This window comes from Equus przewalskii, chromosome 2, assembly GCF_037783145.1.
Source record: "Equus przewalskii isolate Varuska chromosome 2, EquPr2, whole genome shotgun sequence".
Taxonomy (NCBI): Eukaryota; Metazoa; Chordata; class Mammalia; order Perissodactyla; family Equidae; genus Equus; species Equus przewalskii.
This window is the reverse complement of record NC_091832.1, coordinates 12,737,514-12,759,039: the sequence shown is the minus strand read 5'-3', so window position 1 is coordinate 12,759,039 and position 21,526 is coordinate 12,737,514. Positions and strand designations below refer to the sequence as shown.

At 37.3% G+C, this 21,526-nt stretch overlaps 1 protein-coding gene across 2 annotated transcripts in view; it reads right to left on the bottom strand.

The window, feature by feature from the left end:
* Nucleotides 1-21,526, bottom strand: part of TESK2 (testis associated actin remodelling kinase 2) — a 163,381-nt gene that overhangs the window by 136,971 nt on the left and 4,884 nt on the right. For both annotated transcript variants that reach the window (XM_070609797.1, XM_070609796.1), the window contains exon 2: nt 3,912-4,222. In XM_070609797.1, the coding sequence (XP_070465898.1) occupies nt 3,912-4,133 (222 nt within the window). In that variant the 5' untranslated portion in view covers nt 4,134-4,222. The remainder of the gene's footprint in view (nt 1-3,911; nt 4,223-21,526) is intronic.

Genomic DNA, 21,526 nt, shown 5'->3' with positions numbered 1-21,526 from the left:
GTGGTGAATAAGATGCAGTCCATACAGAAGTCAAAATATAATGAGGTACACCTGGAACTTATATAATGTTATAAACCAATGGGACCTCAATAAAAATACAATGAGAAAAGGCAGAAAAAGTGTGGAAGATAGAAATAGGAACAAAGAAAAAGGGCAAAAATAGAAAATGGTAACAAATATGGTAGATAGTAATCCAACTATATCAATAATCATCTTAAATATCAATGGTCTAAATATACCAATTAAAAGACTACTTCATGGGGGGCTGGCCCCGTGGCCGAGTGGTTAAGTTCGCGCGCTCCGCTGCAGGCGGCCCAGTGTTTCGTTGGTTCGAATCCTGGGCGCGGACATGGCACTGCTCATCAAACCATGCTGAGGCGGCGTCCCACATGCCACAACTAGAAGGACCCACAACGAAGAATGTGCAGCTGTGTACTGGGGGGCTTTGGGGAGAAAAAGGAAAAAAATAAAATCTTTAAAAAAAAAAAAAGACTACTTCATGGGGCCAGCCCGGTAGCACAGCGGTTAAGTGCGCATGTTCTGCTTCGACGGCCTGGGGTTCACCTGTTCGGATCCCGAGTGCGGACATGGCACCGCTTGGCAAAAAAGCCATGCTGTGGTAGGCGTCCCACATATAAAGTAGAGAAAGATGGGCATGGATGTTAGCTCAGGGCCAGTCTTCCTCAGAAGACTTCCTCAGAAAAAAAAAAAAGATGTTAGCTCAGGGCTAATCTTCCTCGGGGGAAAAAAAAAAAAAGGAATTACTACCAGGGCCGGCCCAGTGGCACAGTGATTAAGTTTGCACATTCCACTTCTTGGCGGCCCAGGGTTCACCAGTTCAGATCCCAGGTGCGGACATGGCACCGCTTGGCAAAAAGCCATGCTGTGATAGGCATCCCATGTATAGGGTGGAGGAGGATGGGCATGGATGTTAGCTCAGGGCCAGTCTTCCTCAGCAAAAAGAGGAGGATTGGCAGTAGTTAGCTCAGGGCTAATCTTCCTCAAAAAAAAAAACAAAAAAAGAATTACTACCACAGGGGCGGCCTGGTGTGGTAGTAGTAAAGTTCACATGCTCCACTTCAGTGGCCCAGGATTTGCAGGTTCAGATCCTGGGCATGCACCTAGCACTGCTCGTCAAGCCATGCTGTGGCAGCATTCCACATAAAATAGAGGAAGCCTGGCACAGATGTTAGCTCAGTGGCAATCTTCCTCAAGCAAAAAGAGGAAGACTGGCAACAGTTGTTAGCTCATGGCCAATCTTCCTCACAAAAAAAGAAAGAAAAAGAATTATCAGGATATATAAACAACTTTTAAAAATTTAACATAATAAAAAGACAAATAAAAATATAAACAAATTATATAAATGGACTTAATATAAACATAAAAGGACTTCATGGATAATCAGAGCTGATACAAATTAAAACGAGTTATCAACCCTAGCACATATGGTCAACCAATTTTCGACAAGGTGCCAAGACCATTCAATAGGGAAAGAACATATTTTCTTAACAAATGGTGCTGGGAAAAATGGATATCCACATGCAAACGAATGAAGTTAGACCTTTACCTTACACCATATACAAAAATTAACTTATATGGATCAAAGATCTAAATGTAAAAGGTAAAACTATAAAACTCTTAGAAGAAAACATTGGGGAAAATATTCATGATATTGGATTTGGCAATGATTTCTTGGCTATTATACCAACTGCAGAGGCAACAAAAGAAAAAATAGATAAATAGGGCTCAGAATTAAAATTTTGTGCGCATCAAAGGACACCATCAAGAGAGTGAAAAGACAACCTACAGGAGAAAATATTTTTAAATCATATATCTGATAAGGGATATATAAATATTCCTTATATACAAAGCCAATCCAATTCAAAAATGGGCAAAGGACTTGAATAGACATTGCTCCAAAGAAAATACACAAAAGGCTTATAATAAGCACATGAAAATATGCTCAGTATCATTAGCCATTTTAGAGAAATGCAAATCAAAATCACAATGAGACACCACCTCACACTCACTAAGATTGCTAGTATTTTTTAAAAAATGAAAAATATCAAGTGTTGTTGAGAATGTGGAGAAACTGGAACTCCTGTACATTGCTGGTGGGAATGTAAAATGGTGCAGCCTCTGTGGAAAATAGTATGATGGTTCCTTAAAAAGTTTAATGGGTACAAAGTTTCTGTTTAGGATGATGAAAAAGTTCTGGAAATGGATAATGATGATGGTTACACAACAATGTAAACGTACTTAATGCCACTGAACTGTATCCTTAAATATAGTTAAAATGGTAAATTTCTGTTAGGTATATTTTACCATGATGAAAAAAAAATTTTTTGAGAGAGAATAAGAGGAAAGGAACTGGAAACGGTGAGCGGAGACAACTCTAAGGGGAAGTTTTGGTCCAAAAAGAATAAGGCATGACGGAATATAGCTACAGGAAATGACAGGGTCAAAATGAGGGTTTTTTCCCCCTAAAGATATTTTTTTTTTTTTTAAAGATTTTATTTTTTCCTTTTTCTCCCCAAAGCCCCCCCCGGTACATAGTTGTGTATTCTTCGTTGTGGGTCCTTCTAGTTGTGGCATGTGGGACGCCGCCTCAGCATGGTCTGATGAGCAGTGCCATGTCCGCGCCCAGGATTCGAACTAACGAAACACTGGGCCGCCTGCAGCGGAGCGCGCGAACTTAACCACTCGGCCACGGGGCCAGCCCCCCCTCTAAAGATATTTTTAAGGTGCGAGAAATAACAAAATGTTTACATGCTGATAGAGATAATTTAACAGAGTGAAATATGATACAGGAAACAGAGGGGAGACTTCCTAGGTAATGTCTTTAAGTAGGCAAATGAAAGAGGATATACAATACAAATGGAAACACAGCTTAGATTGGCACATGGGTAGTTCACCCATAATGACCTATATAAAAGCCCAGTAAGTGGGTAAAGATGTGGGTTAGTAGCCATTTGTGGTGATATGAGAGGCTGTGGAAGTTCTCTTCTGCTTGCTTCAATTTTCTAAGCGAATTAGGAAGCACACTTGTCACTGAGAGTGAGGACCAGAGAGAAGTACTGGGAGTTTGATGAGAGAAGAAAAGATAAATAATCCTCTTGGGGAGTAAATGAACTAGGGAAACACGATAGCTTGAGAGTATTAAGGGCTCAATTTTATTAAAAAAGCAAACAAAAACTATATGTGTGAGTATATATATCTTTTTATATGTATGCATAAATGGTTACATATGTATATATGATGTGTGTGTATAATATATCTAAGTCACGTGCCACATAACAATGTTTTGGTCAACAACAGACCGCATATATGACAGTGGACTCCTAAGATTAGTACCACACAGCCTAGGTGTGTAGTAGCCTACACACCCACGTTTGTGTAAGTACACGCTATGATGTTCACACAACAAAATCACCTAACAACGCATTTCTCAAAATATATCCCTATCATTAAGCAATGTATGACTGCATAAGTACAGAAAAGGGTCCAGAAGTATACATACCAAATTGTTAATAGAGGTCATTATTGGAGATTTTATATATATATTGTGTGGAGATTTATATATATATATAATATATATTTTATATATATTTATATATATTATATAAACTTTTTATATATAATTATATATATTATAGAGAGAGAGAGGCAGGGGGAATGGAAAAGACTTACATTATTTGGATTTTTGATGAGCACATATTATTTTTATAATTAAAAGACATAAAATATCTTACAAGTTCATAAAGAGCTTGACAAGAGGGTTTAGAACACTGCTCGTGATCCACAGCACCCTGACTAGGCAAAGCCTATCTCCTAATTAAACACAACTATCAACTCTGCAGTGAAGCTGACTATCAACAAAACAGTGTGAGAAAAGCTGAGGCATCACTCACCTTGAACACTTCAGAGAAGAAGCCAGACCCTATTTTTTCACAGGTGAAGTCATCTAAACGCGTCAGTCTGGAAAAGGCACTTATAAGAGCTCGATATGAAGAAGGCCAAACCCTTCCCACCTGGGTCATGTTCCCATCCCCTCCGCCACCTCCTTCAAAATCTTCCAGACGCTCCACACGTGGAGGAAATCCTGCAATTGAATTCCGTTTGCTCCGATCCATAGTCTCAATAATCACTTTTTTCTTCTCTTAAGAAGGAACTCCACGCATAATAAAGTTTTGTTGACGTCTACTTCTCTTCCGGTTTGACACTAAACAAGAGATCAAAAAGATATTAAAACCATTAATGAATAAATTCATGCAAACCAATGAACTATTAACGTAAAAATATCTCCTCTTTCACATTCTAGCTCCTGTTTTCAGATGTAAAAAACACTTTATACCTTTATCTTCAAAAAATACTGATATATTTAAAGCCTAAGATGTAGATAGTCTTTAACATGAGTAGATTATAATGAAGATTATCGAGTACATTCTAAAAACAAAATAATGATAATATCTATTATTCATTGAGCACCTACTATTTAGGAAACTTTATATAAGAGCCATACACATGTGATGTCATCTGATTCTCAAATAATCCATGATATAAGTGTTATTATGTTCATTTCACAGAGAAGTAATCATACAGTCACTAAGTGGCAGAGATAAAATTAAAATGCAAGACTCCGATTCAAAAGCCTGTGCTCCTACCAATGTCCTCCACAGCCTCACATAATTTTCTCTTCTGTTGAAAATTTATTAATCCCAAATATATAAAACAAAGATGACAAAGATTTTATACTATAAAATTATATAATTTTAAAAGAGGAAAACTATATCCAAAAGCAAGTTAAAAACTCATTGTTAGAGCCGGCCCCGTGGTCGAATGGTTAAGTTCACGTGCTCTGCTTCAGTGGCCCAGGGTTTCACGGGGTCGGATCCTGGGTGTGGACATGGCACCACTCATCAGGCCATGCTGAGTCAGCGTCCCACATGACACAACTAGAAGGACCCACAACTAAAAATTACATAAAACTATATACTGGGGAGATTTGGGGAGAAAAAAAAAGATTGGCAACAGTTGTTAGCTCAGGTGCCAACCTTTAAAAAAAAAACTCATTGCTTAAACAGCACAGTCCAGCAAAAGCAAATGTAAAAGGCTCTACACCATCTGGTACATGACTAAGAAGAAACACAAGCCCACTTTTTCTTTTGCCTGTCTCTCCCTACTTCTACTTTTTTCCATGAGAATTGACTGTAAGGGTCCTATGCAAAATGCAATACTGTGACTCTTCAAATAGTGAGATGCTTTCATAAATGTGGTGAATATCTAGCCAGGAATACCTACACCACCTCCAATTATGGAGAAGAGAGGCAGGGCTCCCCAAAGCCGTTCTTAAAATATGACCCTCCCTCCCTAGCCATAGACAGAAGTTGGTACCACTCTACCCAATAAGGACCAATTCACAGTTCCTTTCCTAGCATTTGGCATTGAAATTAAGATATCCCAGCCTCCATCTGCTGCTTTCTAAAATGCAAGCCACGTACAAGGGCAACAAAAGCACAAATAAACAAATGGGATTACATCAAACTAAAAAGCTTCTGTACAGCAAAGGAAACCATCAACACAATGAAAAGGGAACCTACTGAATGAGAGAAGATATTTGCAAATGATATATCCAATAAAGGGTTAATATCCAAAACATATAAAGAACAATACAACTCAATATGTAAAAAAAAAAAAAACCCAATCAAGAAATGGGCAGAGGGGCTGGCCCCGTGGCCAAGTGGTTAAGTTCACGCGCTCTGCTGCAGGCGGCCCAGTGTTTCATTGGTTCGAATCCTGGGTGCGGACATGGCACTACTCATCAAGCCACGCTGAGGCAGCGTCCCACATGCCACAACTAGAAGGACCCACAACGAAGAACATACAACTATGTACAGGGGGGCTTTGGGGAGAAAAAGGAAAAAATAAAATCTTAAAAAAAAAAAAAAAAGAAATGGGCAGAGGAGCTAAATAGACATTTTCCCAAAGAAGACATACAGATGGACAACAAACACATGAAAAGATGCTCAACATCACTAATCATCAGGCAGGTGCAAATCAGAGCCACAATGAGATATCACCTTAGATATGTCACAATGACTATTATCGAAAAGACAAGAAATAACAAGTGTTGGTGAGAATGTAAATTGGTACAGCCACTATGGAAAACAGTATGGAAGTTCCTCAAAAAATTAAAAATACAGTCATGTACTACATAAAATGTTTTAGTCAATGATGGTAATCCCATAAGTACCCATTAGTAATCCCAAATCCCATTAGTACCACACAGCCATATAACCTAGGTATACCATAGACTATACCATCTAGGTTCATGTAACTATACTCTATAATGTTTGCACAATGATGAAATTACCTAATGATGCATTTCTCAGAATGTATCCCCATCGTTAAGTGACACACGACTGTAGAACTACCATACAACCTGGCAATTCCACTTCTGGGTATCTATCCAAAGAACATAAAAACACATTCGAAAAGATACATGCACCTATGTTCACTGCAGAATTATTTACAACAGCCAAGATATGGAAACAACCTAAGTGTCCATCAGTGGATGAATGGATAAAGAAGATGTGGTGTATATATATATATACAATGGAATGCTACTTAGCCAGAAAAAAAGAATGAAATCTGGCCATTTGTGACAACATAGATGGAACTTGAGGGTATTATGCTAAGTAAAACAAGTCAGATGGAGAAAGTCAAATACCATATCTCACTCATACATGGAATCTAAAAACACAAAACAATGAGCAAACAAAAACAACCCCACAGATACAGAGAACAGACTAGTGGTTATCAGAGGGGAAGGGGGTTGAGGGGTGGGCAAAATGAGCAAAGGGGGTCAACTGTATGGTGATGGATAGTAACTAGACTTGTGGTGGTGATGATTTTGTAGTGTATTCAGAAGTAGAATTATAAAGCTGTACACCTAAAACTTATACAATAAAAAAATAAAATGAAAGCCATGTAAACTCAGGAGCTATTGACTGTGGCCATTTTCTACCACAAAGAAGGCAAAAAAGCCAAGGAATTGAGGCCCATTTGCAAAGAAAAAAGAGACAGAGAGAATTTGTTAACTTTCCTAATGTGCTCTAGACCCTGATTCCCGACACCTAACTGCATCCTGGCTTAAGGTTCCATGAGATATCCCTGCATCTTTAAAGTAAACTATTTTTGCTTAAGCTAGTTTCACCAGAATCTTCACAGAAGGAAGAATAATCTGAGCTCCCAAAGAATAAAACATCTAAGCACCTCTATTGGACCTCTGCCAAAAAGTGGCAACAGACCACCAGATCAAAATTTAGGATTACAAGACCAAAACTGTTTTAATTTTACAGCCAGTAGAGACCGTAAAGTTCAGTCATTCATTTTATATTCGAGGAAACGTAAGGCTCAGAAAGTAGAAATGATTTGCCAGTACTTATAAGCTACTTACTAGGAAAGCTAGACTTGGAACCAAGGGTAGTGCATTTCTAAAAGTGTATCTGTTGATCATCTGCTTCAAAGTTACACAAGGAGCACGTTTAAAACCCAGATTCTTGAGTCTCAACCTTGACCTACTAAATCAGAATCTCTTGGAGTGAGGCCTGGAAATTTTACTAAGCTCCCCAGTGATTCTTATGTACACTAACAGTTGAAGATCCTCTACAGCAGGGATCTGTACAGCAGGGTGGATTATCTTTTTGCTGAGGAATATTGGCCCTGAGCTAACATCTGTGCCCATATTAATATAGCTTTAAAAAAAAAAAAAAAAAACAAGTATTTTACAAAAATTTTTTCATTTAATCCTCAAAACATACCACCAAAGTATGTGTGATCCCCATTTTACAGGAAAAGAAACGTAGGCTCAGGAGGTTAAGTAACTTGCCTAAGGATACACAGCTGGTAAAACCAGAATTGGAACCCAGGTCTATCCAGCACGAAAGTTCAAGCTTCTTCCATTTCATTATTACTTTACTCAGCGTTTTTCCACTATAAGAGTTGTGAAGAGTTAAGCTAGTTATACGCACAGAAAAGAGGACCAGTACTTGAGTACAGAGGAAGGCCAGGGTGATTGTAATTTGTTCAGAGATAGAAAAGAATGAAAAAGAAACAACTGTAGAAAAATAACACAGGAAACATTAAAGTTAAAATTGAATATATAAAACATAGTTGCCTGCTAAACTAACCGAACAAGTTAATAGGCTTGCCATCTACTGACTTTTTCACTTTTTTCAGATATATTTCATTTTTAATGAAATACACTGTTAACCTCCACAATGCAAGGGTTCCCTAGGGGTGGCAGATTCTATTCTCTATGCTAAGGTTTAGAAGACACACACACACAATCGCTCATTGCAGCTCACCAGGTCAGGTTTTCCATTCTCAGCTAGGTGAGAGGAAGTAAGGAATAACTAATTGCAACTGAGCTAGTATGGCTGGATTCTGTTACAAGTTTCACAATAGCACAACAGACTGAAACTTTTGGTATTTATTTTGAAAAAATAACTTTGTATCTTGGCTCACAGCACTTTTCAAAAAAGGGAAAAAGTATTTTTAAAAAGGTATATGCTGAGCCAATTCTGATGGCCTAATGGTTAAAGTTCAGCACACTCCATTTCAGTGACCCAGGTTCAGTTCCCAGGCATGAAAGCACACCACTGTCTGTCAGTAGCCATGCTATGGCAGCAGCTCACACAGAAGAACCAGAAGAACTTACAGCCATACACAACTATGTACTGGGGCTTTGGTGGAGGGAAAGGAAGAAAAAATGAGGAAGATAGGCAACAAATGTTAGCTTAGGGCAAATATTCCCCTGCAAAAAAGAAACAAAAATGGTATATGCTTATAGAAATTCTTGCATAAGCACTGAACAAGGATGTGCATTTCATTTCAGCATTGTGTGTAATAACTAGCAAAAAGGAAACAACTCAAAGTTAGTCTGTAGGAGCAACAGATATATTGCAGCCTATTTTTCAATGAAATATAAAGCACTTACAATAAATGAACTCTATATAGTAATGTGGATGTATTTCAAAAGCAATACTTAATGGAGGAAAAGAATCAAGTTGTAGTGAGTGGTATCACCAAAATTTAATTCAAAAGAAAATTTTAAGAAGTTACCAAAAAAAAAGAAAACACTACAGGACCATTCCTACAGATGACACCATTTTAATAAAAAATGTATTTCTAAAAACATACAAAACAATATATATTACAGAGATGCAGGAATAGCATCTTGATTAAAGGTATAGCCTCTAGAGTCAATCTGGGTTCAAATCCTTGCTCCATTAACTTGTAGCTATATGAACCTAGCCAAGTCATTTTAAAACCTCTCTATATCTCCAGTTTCCCATCTATAAAATGGAAATAAAAATAATACCTACGTGACAACGTTTTGTATGTATTAACTCATTTAATCCTTACAACAACCACAGGGTTACTGATTAAATGGCCAGTGCCTGGCAAACAGTAAGCATTCAACTCCTATTGAATTATTATTATTTAAAACAATTATTTAAAGTAAATTTAAAATCATTAAAGATACATAGTCATAGTAAATGTCTAAAAGCATGAATTAGAAAAATAGACACTAAATTCATAGTAGTAGTTGCCTTGGTGGGAAAGAAGAGACATGAGACAAGGAAGAGAAACAAAGGAGATTTCGACTCTAGCAATAGTGTTTTGTTTCATAGCAAACAACGCAAAATTATATATTTGCTAATTTTGTTATTTTTTGTCAACTAATATTTGTTAATTATGGGTGGTATTATATTGTACACTTTTCTATATTTAATTTTTTGAAATAAAAAAAGAAATTTAACAGTTTTTTTTTTTAAGTCTATTGCCAATACAATAGCTATGCAGTATGCTTGGGCCAAGAAAACTGAAAACAATTTGGCAAATAAACAGCACCCCACTGTGCAAGCCAAGTCTCTAGATTCTCAAACTTTTATTCAGCAACAGTTCCACTACAGTTTTTAGTCCAAGGAGTATTTATATCTTAAGCAAAAAACTCAAAAACACTGGAAGAATTTTTGGATAGCCTAACTTATTCAAGTCCAAAAACTTAAAATATAAAAGCACTCGTGATAAACACTGCTATTTCACAGTAGAGTTCCTACTACGTGCTAAAGTAGTACTAATTACTAGACAGTTGAGATTAGTGGTAAAAAGCATAGCCCCCTCACGGGAGTAAGAACTTATTAATCCATTCTGAGAAGTGCTGAGCATGGGAAAACTTCCAAACCATGCCTTCTGCTCCCTTAGCCAGCATACTAAAGGACCACATTTTAAATGAAATCAACCAAGCTATAAATGGCTTTCAGTTTAATCTGACAAATTTTAGTTAGCCATAAAAGACAGCAAAAGTTTGTATGATTCATTTTAAAATCAGAAAATATATTATTTGAAATGTGTGAGATTTCATGGTGTTTTCAGCCTCCGGATTGCCTCTCTTGGTCTTATATATGGAATACTACCTTTTGATACTAATAGTGCCCCTTAAAGTATACAATTTGGGGGGAACAGAGACACAATTACTCTCACATTTACTAGAAAGATATGATTTAAAAAATGCAGGTTTCGCTCTAAAGAGCCTACTTGATTCAAGAAACTACACTTTGTTGATCAAGAATAATTAATTTTGGGGCCAGCCGGTGGGGCAGCGGTTAAGTTCGCACGTTCCACTTCTCAGCGGCCCGGGGTTCACCAGTTGGATACTGGTGCGGACATGGCACCGCTTGGCAAAAGCCACGCTGTGGTAGGCGTCCCATTATAAAGTAGAGGAAGATGGGCATGGATGTTAGCTCAGGGCCAGTCTTCCTCAGCAAAAAGAGGAAGTTAGCCCAGGGCTAATCTTCCTCAAAAAAAAAAAAAGAAGAAGAAGATGAATTAATTTTTAAGCTTGTAAAAACTTGGAATTTTTAAATGAAAACTAATGATACTGCGATCTGCTTCACTAAAAATATTTCAGCTAGAGTCCCAGGGATTCTCAATAAGGGGCATGTGAAAATTTAGGGAAAAGGAGGTCCTTGTCAAGGAGGAGTAATTATCACAATGGCGGGGGTGTGGGGTGGGCACCATTGGCATTTTAGTGGGCAGGGGCCAGGGAGGCTAAAAGTCGTACAATGCACAGAACAGTCCTGCACAACAAAGAATTGTCCTGCCCTAAATGCCAGTAGCGCTCCCGTTGAGACCCACTGTGTCAGAAAAGCTTAATCAGTCCTGTTCTTAAACTAGGAAACAGCATTTAGCAGTCTTTCAAAAATGCCAAAATTATGTTGCTTACAAGGGTACAAACAACTTTTTAGTAACTGTGTTCTCGGTTTCAATATTTATAAACTTGGAAGTTCAAAACTGTTTTTCTTTCTTTTCTACGTAGGCAGGTTTGTCTTTTCAAAGGGTGATTTTCACTTATACTGGGATTGATTAATCTTTCACAAAGAAGGTACAATTAAAAGCTTTGATTGGGGAAAGTAATTTGAAAAGCTATCAATAAAAAGTTAGGGAACTAAATTTCTTATATTCAATACTATATATTTTATCTTTCCAAAGTGGGAATTCAACAAATCATTTTCCAGAGACCCAAGGAAACTTTTTTTTAAGGAAACTTTTTTAGGACGCCCAGTTAAAACATGCATTCTCCCATCTGAAAAGCTTCTGTAAATAATAACAACTGCAGCCACCATTTACCATGGGCCCATGCATTCTACCAAGTGTTTTGCATATGCTATCTCCAATCATTATGACAATTCTGCAAGGTAGGTATTATCATCTCCAAATTAAAGAGGAAGAAATTAAGACACTGAGAGGTTAAAAGACTTGCCCAAACTCAAACAACTAGTGACAGACTCAGGATTCAAATCTAGTATTTCAAAATCCAAACACTTCCCACTGTGACATGTGTCCTCCAGAAAAACAGCTAAACTTCTGTGAAAATGATTTGCATATTAGCTAGGCAAAAAGCTATTACTATTCCCCATCCTACCTTTACAGCAGAGATTAAAGAGTATACAGTTGATGGTCTTCAGTCATTTAATCACATTCTATAGACATAAAAATTAGCATTCATTTTAACAGACTGTCTAAAGACTGCATGCCAAGCTGACAGGGAAGATACGCCAACTCTCCATCAGTCTTTCTTTTCCATTCTAATGTACAGTATTTGTTGTTTCTTACCCTTTCACAAAAACAAAGAACAAAGAACAAGAACAAAGTAGATGAAACTTCATAACAGCATAGACACAAATAAAATCCTGCAATGCACTCAACAGCTATCAACCAACAGGTAGCAGGACATGGCAAAGTGTCAGCCAGCAACCAAAAATCTTCAACATCCATCCAAATACGGAATCATGTGTGCACAAAGCTGGTAGTAAGTTCCACAACACGAGTAAAAAAGATTTCTGAGAATTTAGTGGACTTTTATACCCTGGATATATGGAGTAAAAAAGGAATGCAAACATAATATCCTAATCATATTTTTTTTCTTTCTATAATCATAAAAAGTGCCTAATTAATTCAAAATAAAACAAGGATTCGTTGTGGGTAAGATGTAGCCAAGAAAACTGGCCATTTTCCAGAATAGGAATACAGACAAGTATTTTAGCTGTGTATCAAGACCAACCACATGGCAAATCTACATGACAGGTCTGCTCAGCTCTTATCTCTTCTATGGACCAACATAGCAAATACAGACACATTTCAGGATGACTGCCTAATTAAAAATAAAAGCAATACTGCTGAACTTGCATCCTACTGTGAAATAATGAGTTGCAGTTTCCATTCAAATCAAAGGCAATCTAACATAAAAACTGGCATCCCCTATTTAATTAGCCATGAATATACACAATGGCATATATTAGTGCCAGACAGATCAAAAGCCAGTTCTTAAAATTGTATTATCTCTTTGGCATAAGCATCTTATTTTGCTGTTCTAACTACAATCCACCAGGCCCTAGAAACTTAGGTTGAAAGTTGCAAAGGCATTTAGAGGTTAACTAATCCAATCTTTTGGCCAATTCAGGAATCCCCTCTGTTAACTGGGTTCCCACTGGGTATAAAGTATTATGATAGGTGCTATAATATTTACTGAGCATTTACTATAATCCAGACACTCTTCCAAGTGTTTCATGTTTAATATTCATAAGAGCCCTATAAAATAGATACTATTATTATCCAAGTTTTAGAAATGTGGAAACAAAGACATGAAGGAATTAGTTAACATGTTCAAGCTCTTACAGACAAGAAGTAGTAGAGCCAGAATTCAAATCCAGAGCCTGTACTCTTTTTTTTTTTTTTTTTTTTGAGGAAGATTAGCCCTGAGCTAACTGCTGTCAATCCTCCTCTTTTTGCTGAGGAAGACTGGCCCTGAGCTAACATCCATGCCCATCTTCCTCTACTCTATATGTGGGACGTCTACCACTGCATGACTTGCCAAGTGGTGCCATTTCCACACCTGGGATCCCAACCAGCGAACCCCGGGCCCCCGAAGCGGAACGAGCGCACTTAACCGCTGCGCCACCGGGCCGGCCCCCAGAGCCTGTACTCTTAATCACTATACTAATACTGCCTCTCTGGGGGAAGGATATATAAAGACGAATAAAACATGACTCCACCACTCCAGGAACTTAGTCTCCCAGAAAACACATCCGTACATCAATGAGTACAATACAGAGTGATAACTGCTAATATCAGATTAGAAGTAAGGAGGGCTTAATGAAGGCACTAGCAGTGAAGACAAAGAAATAGGGAAGGAGATAAGTGACTTTAAAAAAAAGTGAGGGGCTGGCCCCGTGGCCGAGTGGTTAAGTTCGTGCACTCCACTGCAGGCATCGTTGGCTGGAATCCTGGGTGCGGACATGGCACTGCTCATCAAACCATGCTGAGGCAGCGTCCCACCTGCCACAACTAGAAGGACCCACAACGAAAGAATATACAACTATGTACCAGGGGGCTTTAGGGAGAAAAAGGAAAAACAATTAAAAAATCTTCAAAAAACAAAAAGTGAGCAAATGGATGTACAAGGTACAAGAGGTACCTAGGATGACTCCAAGTTTAACTAGAATCCTTCCCATGTTTCTGGTTTGGGTGATTGCGGGAATGACTAGGCATTCACCGAAAGAAAAAGATTTGTAAAGAGATTCAAATTCTTTTCTGATCTTACTCAGTTTAAGGTGCCTGAAGGAATACCAGGTGACAATGTCTAGAAGGCACTTGGAGGCACTACCCTGGAGCTCAGGAGGAGGACTAGACTGGAGATGCAGACTTGAAAGTCATTAGCGCTTACATATATTCTAAAGAGTTTCCTAAAGTAGAGAACATGAGTAACAGATAATATTTACTGAGTTGCTACTATGTGCCAAAGCCCAGTCTCCTTCTTTATATCCTTAGGTGAGACCAGATAAGAGGCCAAGGGAACATCAACATACACAAGACAAAAAAGAAACAAAAGCGGTAAGAATAAAACCACAGAAAGTATGTCACACAAGCAAAAGGCGGAAATGATGAACATATCAAATGCCACAAAGTAGTCAAACAACACGAAGAAAAATGTCCACTGGATTGGACACTACAGATGCCAGAGTCAGCTCAGCCTGCTGAAACAACACACTAACAATGAGCTCACTAATTCCTCAAGCAACCTTATAATAGCAAGTTCTATTATTGCAAAGTTCTGATTGGTACAAAGTTTTTTCTTTCCAAGGAAAGAACAGCATAGGAAAAGCACAGTACTGTGTTCAAATTCTGACTCTGAAGGAGAATTAAGAGTTATAACAACTAAATACAATAATGATATTTGACTGGATCCTGATTTGAACAAACCAGTTATAAAAGAAAACTGGGGAAATTTTAATAAGGACTACTATTAGATGATAGTATAAAATTATTATTATTAATTGTAAGTGTGATAATATTAAGATTATATAAGACTTATTTTTGGAGATGCCCACAGAAATAGAGGTGAAATATCATGTTTGTATTTGCATTAAAATATATCAGAAAAGGGCCAGCCCCAGTGGCCTAGTGGTTAAGTTCGGCATGCTCTGCTTCAGTGGCCAGGTTCAGTTCCTGGGTGTGGACCTACACCGCTCTGCTAGCAGCCATGCTGTGCAGGCAGCCCACATACTAAAAAATAGAGGAAGACCGGCATGGATGTTAGCTCAGGATGAAACTTCCTCAGAAAAAAAAAAAAATATATATATATATATATACACACATATATATACATATCTCTCAAAAAAAATAGATGTGGCAAATTTTACAAAATGCTAATAATTGTTATATATGGGTAATGGGTAAATGGGTGTTTGCTACATTTTTCTCATAATAATAATGAAAAAGGCTTCAGAAACAAGAGATGATACTTTTTGTCAATAAAAAAAATCCAGAAAATGAATACAGCATGGAGACCACAAACACCAACACTAGAAATGGAAAAACCAACTGGCTTTATGTTGTGTGAATGAGTACTTGTTGCTTGGGATAAAATTTCTAATGAAGTAGCATTGCATACATATTCAAAGAATGCTGTATCTTGGGGCCGGGCCCATGGCGGCATAGTGGTTAAGTTCACTGCACTCTGCTTCGGCAGCCCAGTTCACAGGTTCAGATCCCAGACACAGACCTACACCATTCATCAGCCATGCTGTGGCAGCGACCCACATATAAAGTGGAGGAAGACTGGCACAGATGTTAGCTAAGGGCTAATCTTCCTCAAGCAAAAACAGAGGAAGACTGGCAGCAGATGTTAGCTCAGGGCTAATCTTCCTCAGCAAAAAAAAAAAAAAAAAAAAAAGCTCTATCTCTAACAGCTCAAACAGAAAAGCAGATAACATACATACATACCATGGCAAACTGTGATAGATAATTCAAAAAGGATCTAGTGATGGCAAAGACACTGAGATTGAAAAAGTATGTAAAAGATGGATAAAACTTCATAAAATGAGTGCAGGAAAAAAAGCAATTTTTCTAAAATAATATATATTATTTAAAATATATGTGTATGACTAAAATAAACAGGACAAGTTTAAAAATTCTGATTCCAACTTAGCTGAATGATCGTGGCATGTTGCTTAACTTCTCTCCTTATCTATAAAATAGAAATAAATATCAATTGTACCTGAGTTATTATGAGAACATAGTAAGGAATTTAAGGATAAAAATGCATACATGAAGCACTAGGCAGGGTGCCTGACACACAGTAAGCATTTAATAAATATGAGTTCTCTTTCTTCTCCCTCCCCCACCCACCCTTAATCCTAGTTCTGGATGCTGCAAGTATACAACAAATTAAGCCTGTTTTTTTTATTCTTTATGATACTTTTCAGTTACCAAGTCTAACCCAGGGCAAATACACACAAGTCTTTCAGGTTTCCCATGGAACATAGCACAGACATCTCTCTGGTTACCTTCTTTAAAGTTTAGCCTTAATTGCCCTCCAAACTGTCAAAGCCCTTCTAAAATACAATAGCAAAAACTGTACACAATGTTATGTATATGATCTAACTAGTACAGGACTGAGCAGGACTATTATTTCCCATAATCTGGATATAAAGAACACGGTTTCTTATCTTCTAAGTACACTCAATGTATCTGTAACTTTGTATGGGTCAACATGAAACTTGACACAAGATAAGCTGATACTGGACCCCATTCAAATAAACTGAAATGCTAAAGTACTAGGGGGATGTATGACTTTCCAGGATAATATCTCTTTTGATAAATTTTTCTATTTGATTTTAAGAAGACCTGTACATGACCACTTAGGTCAGAGGCAACTCACCTCTTCTTCTGATAAAGTGAGTTAGAAGACTATTTCAGACACTATGGGAAAGAAAGCAATCAAGAGGAAAGAGGAAGTTAGGTTTCTGGGGTCAGGACAGGCTGTTCTATAGTCTACATTACAAAAGTCAAAAGAGGAATCTGATAAAAAGGAAAACAAAATTAATAACATGAAGTATTATCAAAAAATATTCACCAAAAAAATTTTTTATTCAATCTTGTTTCTTTCTCAAATATATTCTTTCCACTAAAGGGAATATTTTTTAGTCATTAAAAACGACAGTTATTATAAGCACACAAAGATATATGTACAAGAATATTAACTTACATGTTGTCAGTAACAGGAAAAAAAACAGAGACAATGCAAATGTCCTTCAACAGGGATAGGTTAAACAAATTGTAGTACATCCATATAACTTAATATTACATAGTCATTAAAAGAATGAGGTATGGGGCTGGCCCAGAGGTATAGTGGTTAAGTTCGAACACTCTCCTTCAGAGGCCCAGGATTCGCAGATTTGGATCCCGGGGGCAGATATAGTACCGCTCCTTAAGCCACACTGTGGCAGCATCACACATAAAATAGAGGAAGATTGGCACAGATGTTAGCTCAGTGACAATCTTGCTCAAGCAAAAAGAGGAAAGATTGACCACAGATGTTAGTTCAGGGCCAATCTTCCTCACACACACAAAAAAAGGGGTACATTCTATACATACTAACATGAAAAGATGTCCAAGTTTCACTATTAAGTGACAACAGCAAGTTGCAAAATAGAATGTATAGTGTGATCTTGTTTTTATTTTTTAATATAATATATTAAACATTAATATATGCCTAGAAAATTTAGAGAAATACATATACTAAACTGTCATCTTGGTGGAGGAAGCAATTGTAAGAGACACTCATTTTTTTTTTTTTAAAGATTTTTTATTTTTTTCCTTTTTCTTCCCAAAGCCCCCAGGACCCTCGTTGTGGGTCCTTCTAGTTGTGGCATGTGGGATGCCGCCTCAGCGTGGTTTGATGAGCAGTGCCATGTCCGCGCCCAGGATTCGAACCAACGAAACACTGGGCCGCCTGTAGCGGAGCGCGCGAACTTAACCACTCGGCCACGGGCCAGCCCCGAGACACTCATTTTTTTTAAGGAATACATTTCTGTGTGGTTGTTTTTCACAATGATCATGCATTAGTTCTGTTTAAAAAATGAAGATAAAGGGCAGGCCTGGGGGCATAGGGGTCAAGTTCACACACTCTGCTTCGGAGGCCCAGAATTCACCGGTTCAGATCCCAGGCACAGACCTATACACCGATTATCAAGCCATGCTGTGGCAGGCGTCCTGCATATAAAGTAGAGGAAGATGGGCATGGATGTTAGCTCGGGGATAATCTTCCTCAAAAAAAAAAAAAAAAATGAAGATAAAAAGGTTAGAACGACAAAAAACCATTCTTTCATCTTTCCCACAATAGTAGCTTAGACTATGTAAGATAAAATTTATGATATATGTTAAAGAGGAAGAGGGAGGGGCAAAGAATGTAAAAATTGAATAATCAATAATTACAATTATATAAAATTATGCACTGGGAAAAAAATAAAGGAATTATACCTAAGTGATAACGTTATTTTGGAGTGGAAGGATTATGACTTATTCTTTACTCTTATCCTAAACTTTCTGTAACGTTATACCACTTCTATAATTATAAAACAGAATATCAATTTATTGACATAATAAATGTAGCAAAGCATAATTTCACAATCAATGTATGATGAACCTGAGTCTCTTAAAACATTCAATTATGAATGTACAGAAATACAAATACAAAAGATGTAGTCATTAACTGAATTCATATTAACTGCAGCATATTACCTGGCAATTATTTAACTTTCTGATAGGGGTTTGCTTCCTTGAAATATTTTCTTTCTGATTTAAGTTCAGGAAAAAAAATCCAGTTCCAGGTAAAAATGTATTTTCTAATGTATTTATGGAGCGTTAAGAGGGCTTTTAATGTGATTTCCTTAAGCTTGCTGAGAAGCCTCAACAAGACCGGAGCTTCACTACGCCGGAAGAGTTGTCTGCTCTCAAGAATCCAAAGGAGACAGCACATAACCATTAGAAAAGGTACTTTCACATAATGCCTAGTTTCAAGAGTCTTTACTATATATAGTTCTTTTCAAATAAAGCATCATTTTTCAGTCTAAAGTTTCACTCCTATTTAAATACAATTGCCTTTGATAATATTTCTACTATTTCATAGGCACGAAAGATTTCGACAGCATTTCAGACTAGCCGGAAGAAGCAAACTGCAACCTGTAACAGTTCACATAACACACATGACAGTTAAAAATCTTCCATGACATCTGTTGCTTACAAAATTCCTTAGCCTGGCATTCAAAGACTTTGCTCTACAAAAACTGGCCTAATCATTATCCCCCAAATTTAACCCACCTTTCCAGTGTAGCCTTCCCTTCCTATCTCAGCTTAAGTGATGTTCACCTCCCCCTTCCACTTCTTGCACTCAACTAATGTTTTCTTGGTCTTCCTATCTCGACTCTCACACCTCTTCCAATCTATTCTCCGGGGTGAGCAACCTTTTGAAAACTCTTCATGTGTCATACAAAGGCTCTTTCTTATTTGGCCCCTACCCACATGTCCAGCATCATCGATCTCTATTCCTCTACCCACAGACACAATCTACTCCAAATATAGAGCACCACTTGTAGAGCCCTGCTCACACTTCAGTGATTATGCACGTAATATTCTTTCTCCCTGGTGTGTTCTTCTTGACCTCTTCTATATGGCTCTCTCAGTAATCATCTCATGTGGTAAGTGTTCTCTGACCCCTCAATCTCCTTTTTCTGTGCTTTGATAATGCCTTGCACAAATGTGTTATTACAGTTATCACACAGCATTTTAATTGTTGCTTGCCTGTCTCTTTCACTGGACTATGAGCTCCGTAAGGGCTTAGAATGGAACTTACTCACCTCCAAGTGAATTGTGGCATACAAATTTTAATACTATATGAATCAAGATTTACAATCGAGGGGCCGGCCCGGTGGTGCAGCGGTTAAGTGTGCACGTTCTGCTTCAGCGGCCCAGGGTTCACCAGTTCAGATCCCAGGTGTGGACATGGTACCGCCTGGCAGGCCATGCTGTGGTAGGCATCCCACATATAAAAAGTAGAGGAAGATGGGCATGGATGTTAGCTCAGGGCCAGTCTTCCTCAGCGAAAAGAGGAAGATTAGCAGCAGTTAGCTCAGGGCAAATCTTCCTCAAAAAAAAAAAAAAAAAGATTTACAATGGAGAAAAAAAGAAAATAAATAGACATTGAGATTCCATACTTTCTATGAAAAAAACATGTTCATTCTTTCAGTCATTCAGTCAACAAATATTTATTCAGCACCTACTAGGGACCAGTCACTATGTCAAGCCCTAGAGAGTTAGTGATGACAATACTTACACAAACACAAAAATAATTCTGAGAGGATATAGTCCAAAATGTTAACACTGGCTATTAACTCTTTGAATCTTGGGAAGATATGAATAATTTATATCTTCTTCAAAATCATCTCTATTTCCCAATTCTTCCTTAATGAACATCCATTAATTTTAAAATCACTCCAAAAAAATGAGGGGTCCTCTCAAATTACAAATTCCTACCAATCAGTAGGAATACAATACCGATAGCAAATAATGTGCAAATTTGTGAACCATAGCTAATGTGAGAGCAAAACAATTTTTGAGAACTTTAAGTCAGATTCTAATTATACCTAATACAAAGAACAAGACTAAAGTATGCAAAAACACTTCAGGATTTCCACAATGCCTACTTTTGAAAAAGATCCCATGCAAATTGTCCAAGAAAAACACTGACCACAAGATCAATATCACCTAGTTTCCCACACTGCAGAAAAAAAAATTATACTATTCTATTCTATTTAATGCAGAGAAGAGATGACAGCCTCTATACAATTTGTTCAGATGACAAATTAATAAACACCATACTTCATCTGTATAATGATTTACAGTTCACAAAGTACTTTGACCTTCACAATAATTTTGTTTTCTTGTTCCCATTGGATAGATTTATAAACTAAGGATTGAAATGGAGAAGGCCTTTCTAACTATGACTTAAAATCCAAAACCCATAAAAGAAGTTTGTCTACATAAAAAACTAAAAGTTCTGCATGGGAATAAAATAAATCAGAAGACAAACATCAAAACAGGAAGGTATTTGCAATACAAATCACAGATAAAAAATTTATCTTACCATATATTTATATATGTATGAACGTGTGTGTGTATATATAGAGAGAGAGAGGGAGAGAGACCTAGAAATCATTAGGAAAGAAACCTATGACTCAACAGGAAAATAGGTAAAGAATTTAAACAGGTAGTTTACAGAAAAGGAAATATGAGTGACTCAAACAGTATAATAAGATGCTTAACCTTAACATAATTTTTGAAAACTTAAAACTACTCTGAAATATTATTTTTCTCTATCAGATTGGCAAAAATTTAAGTTTGATAACAGCAAAGCATATTATTAACAACACTGACCCTGAAGCCAGAGTGCTTAGTTTGAATTTCTGCCTTAGTAGCTGTGTGATTTGGCTAAGTCACTTAAACTCTCCATTCTTCAATTTACTCACCTGAAAAATGGAGATAATAATAGTACCTACCTCTGAAGGATGTTATTAAGATTAAATGAGGTAATGTATATAAAGCATTTAGGATAGATCTG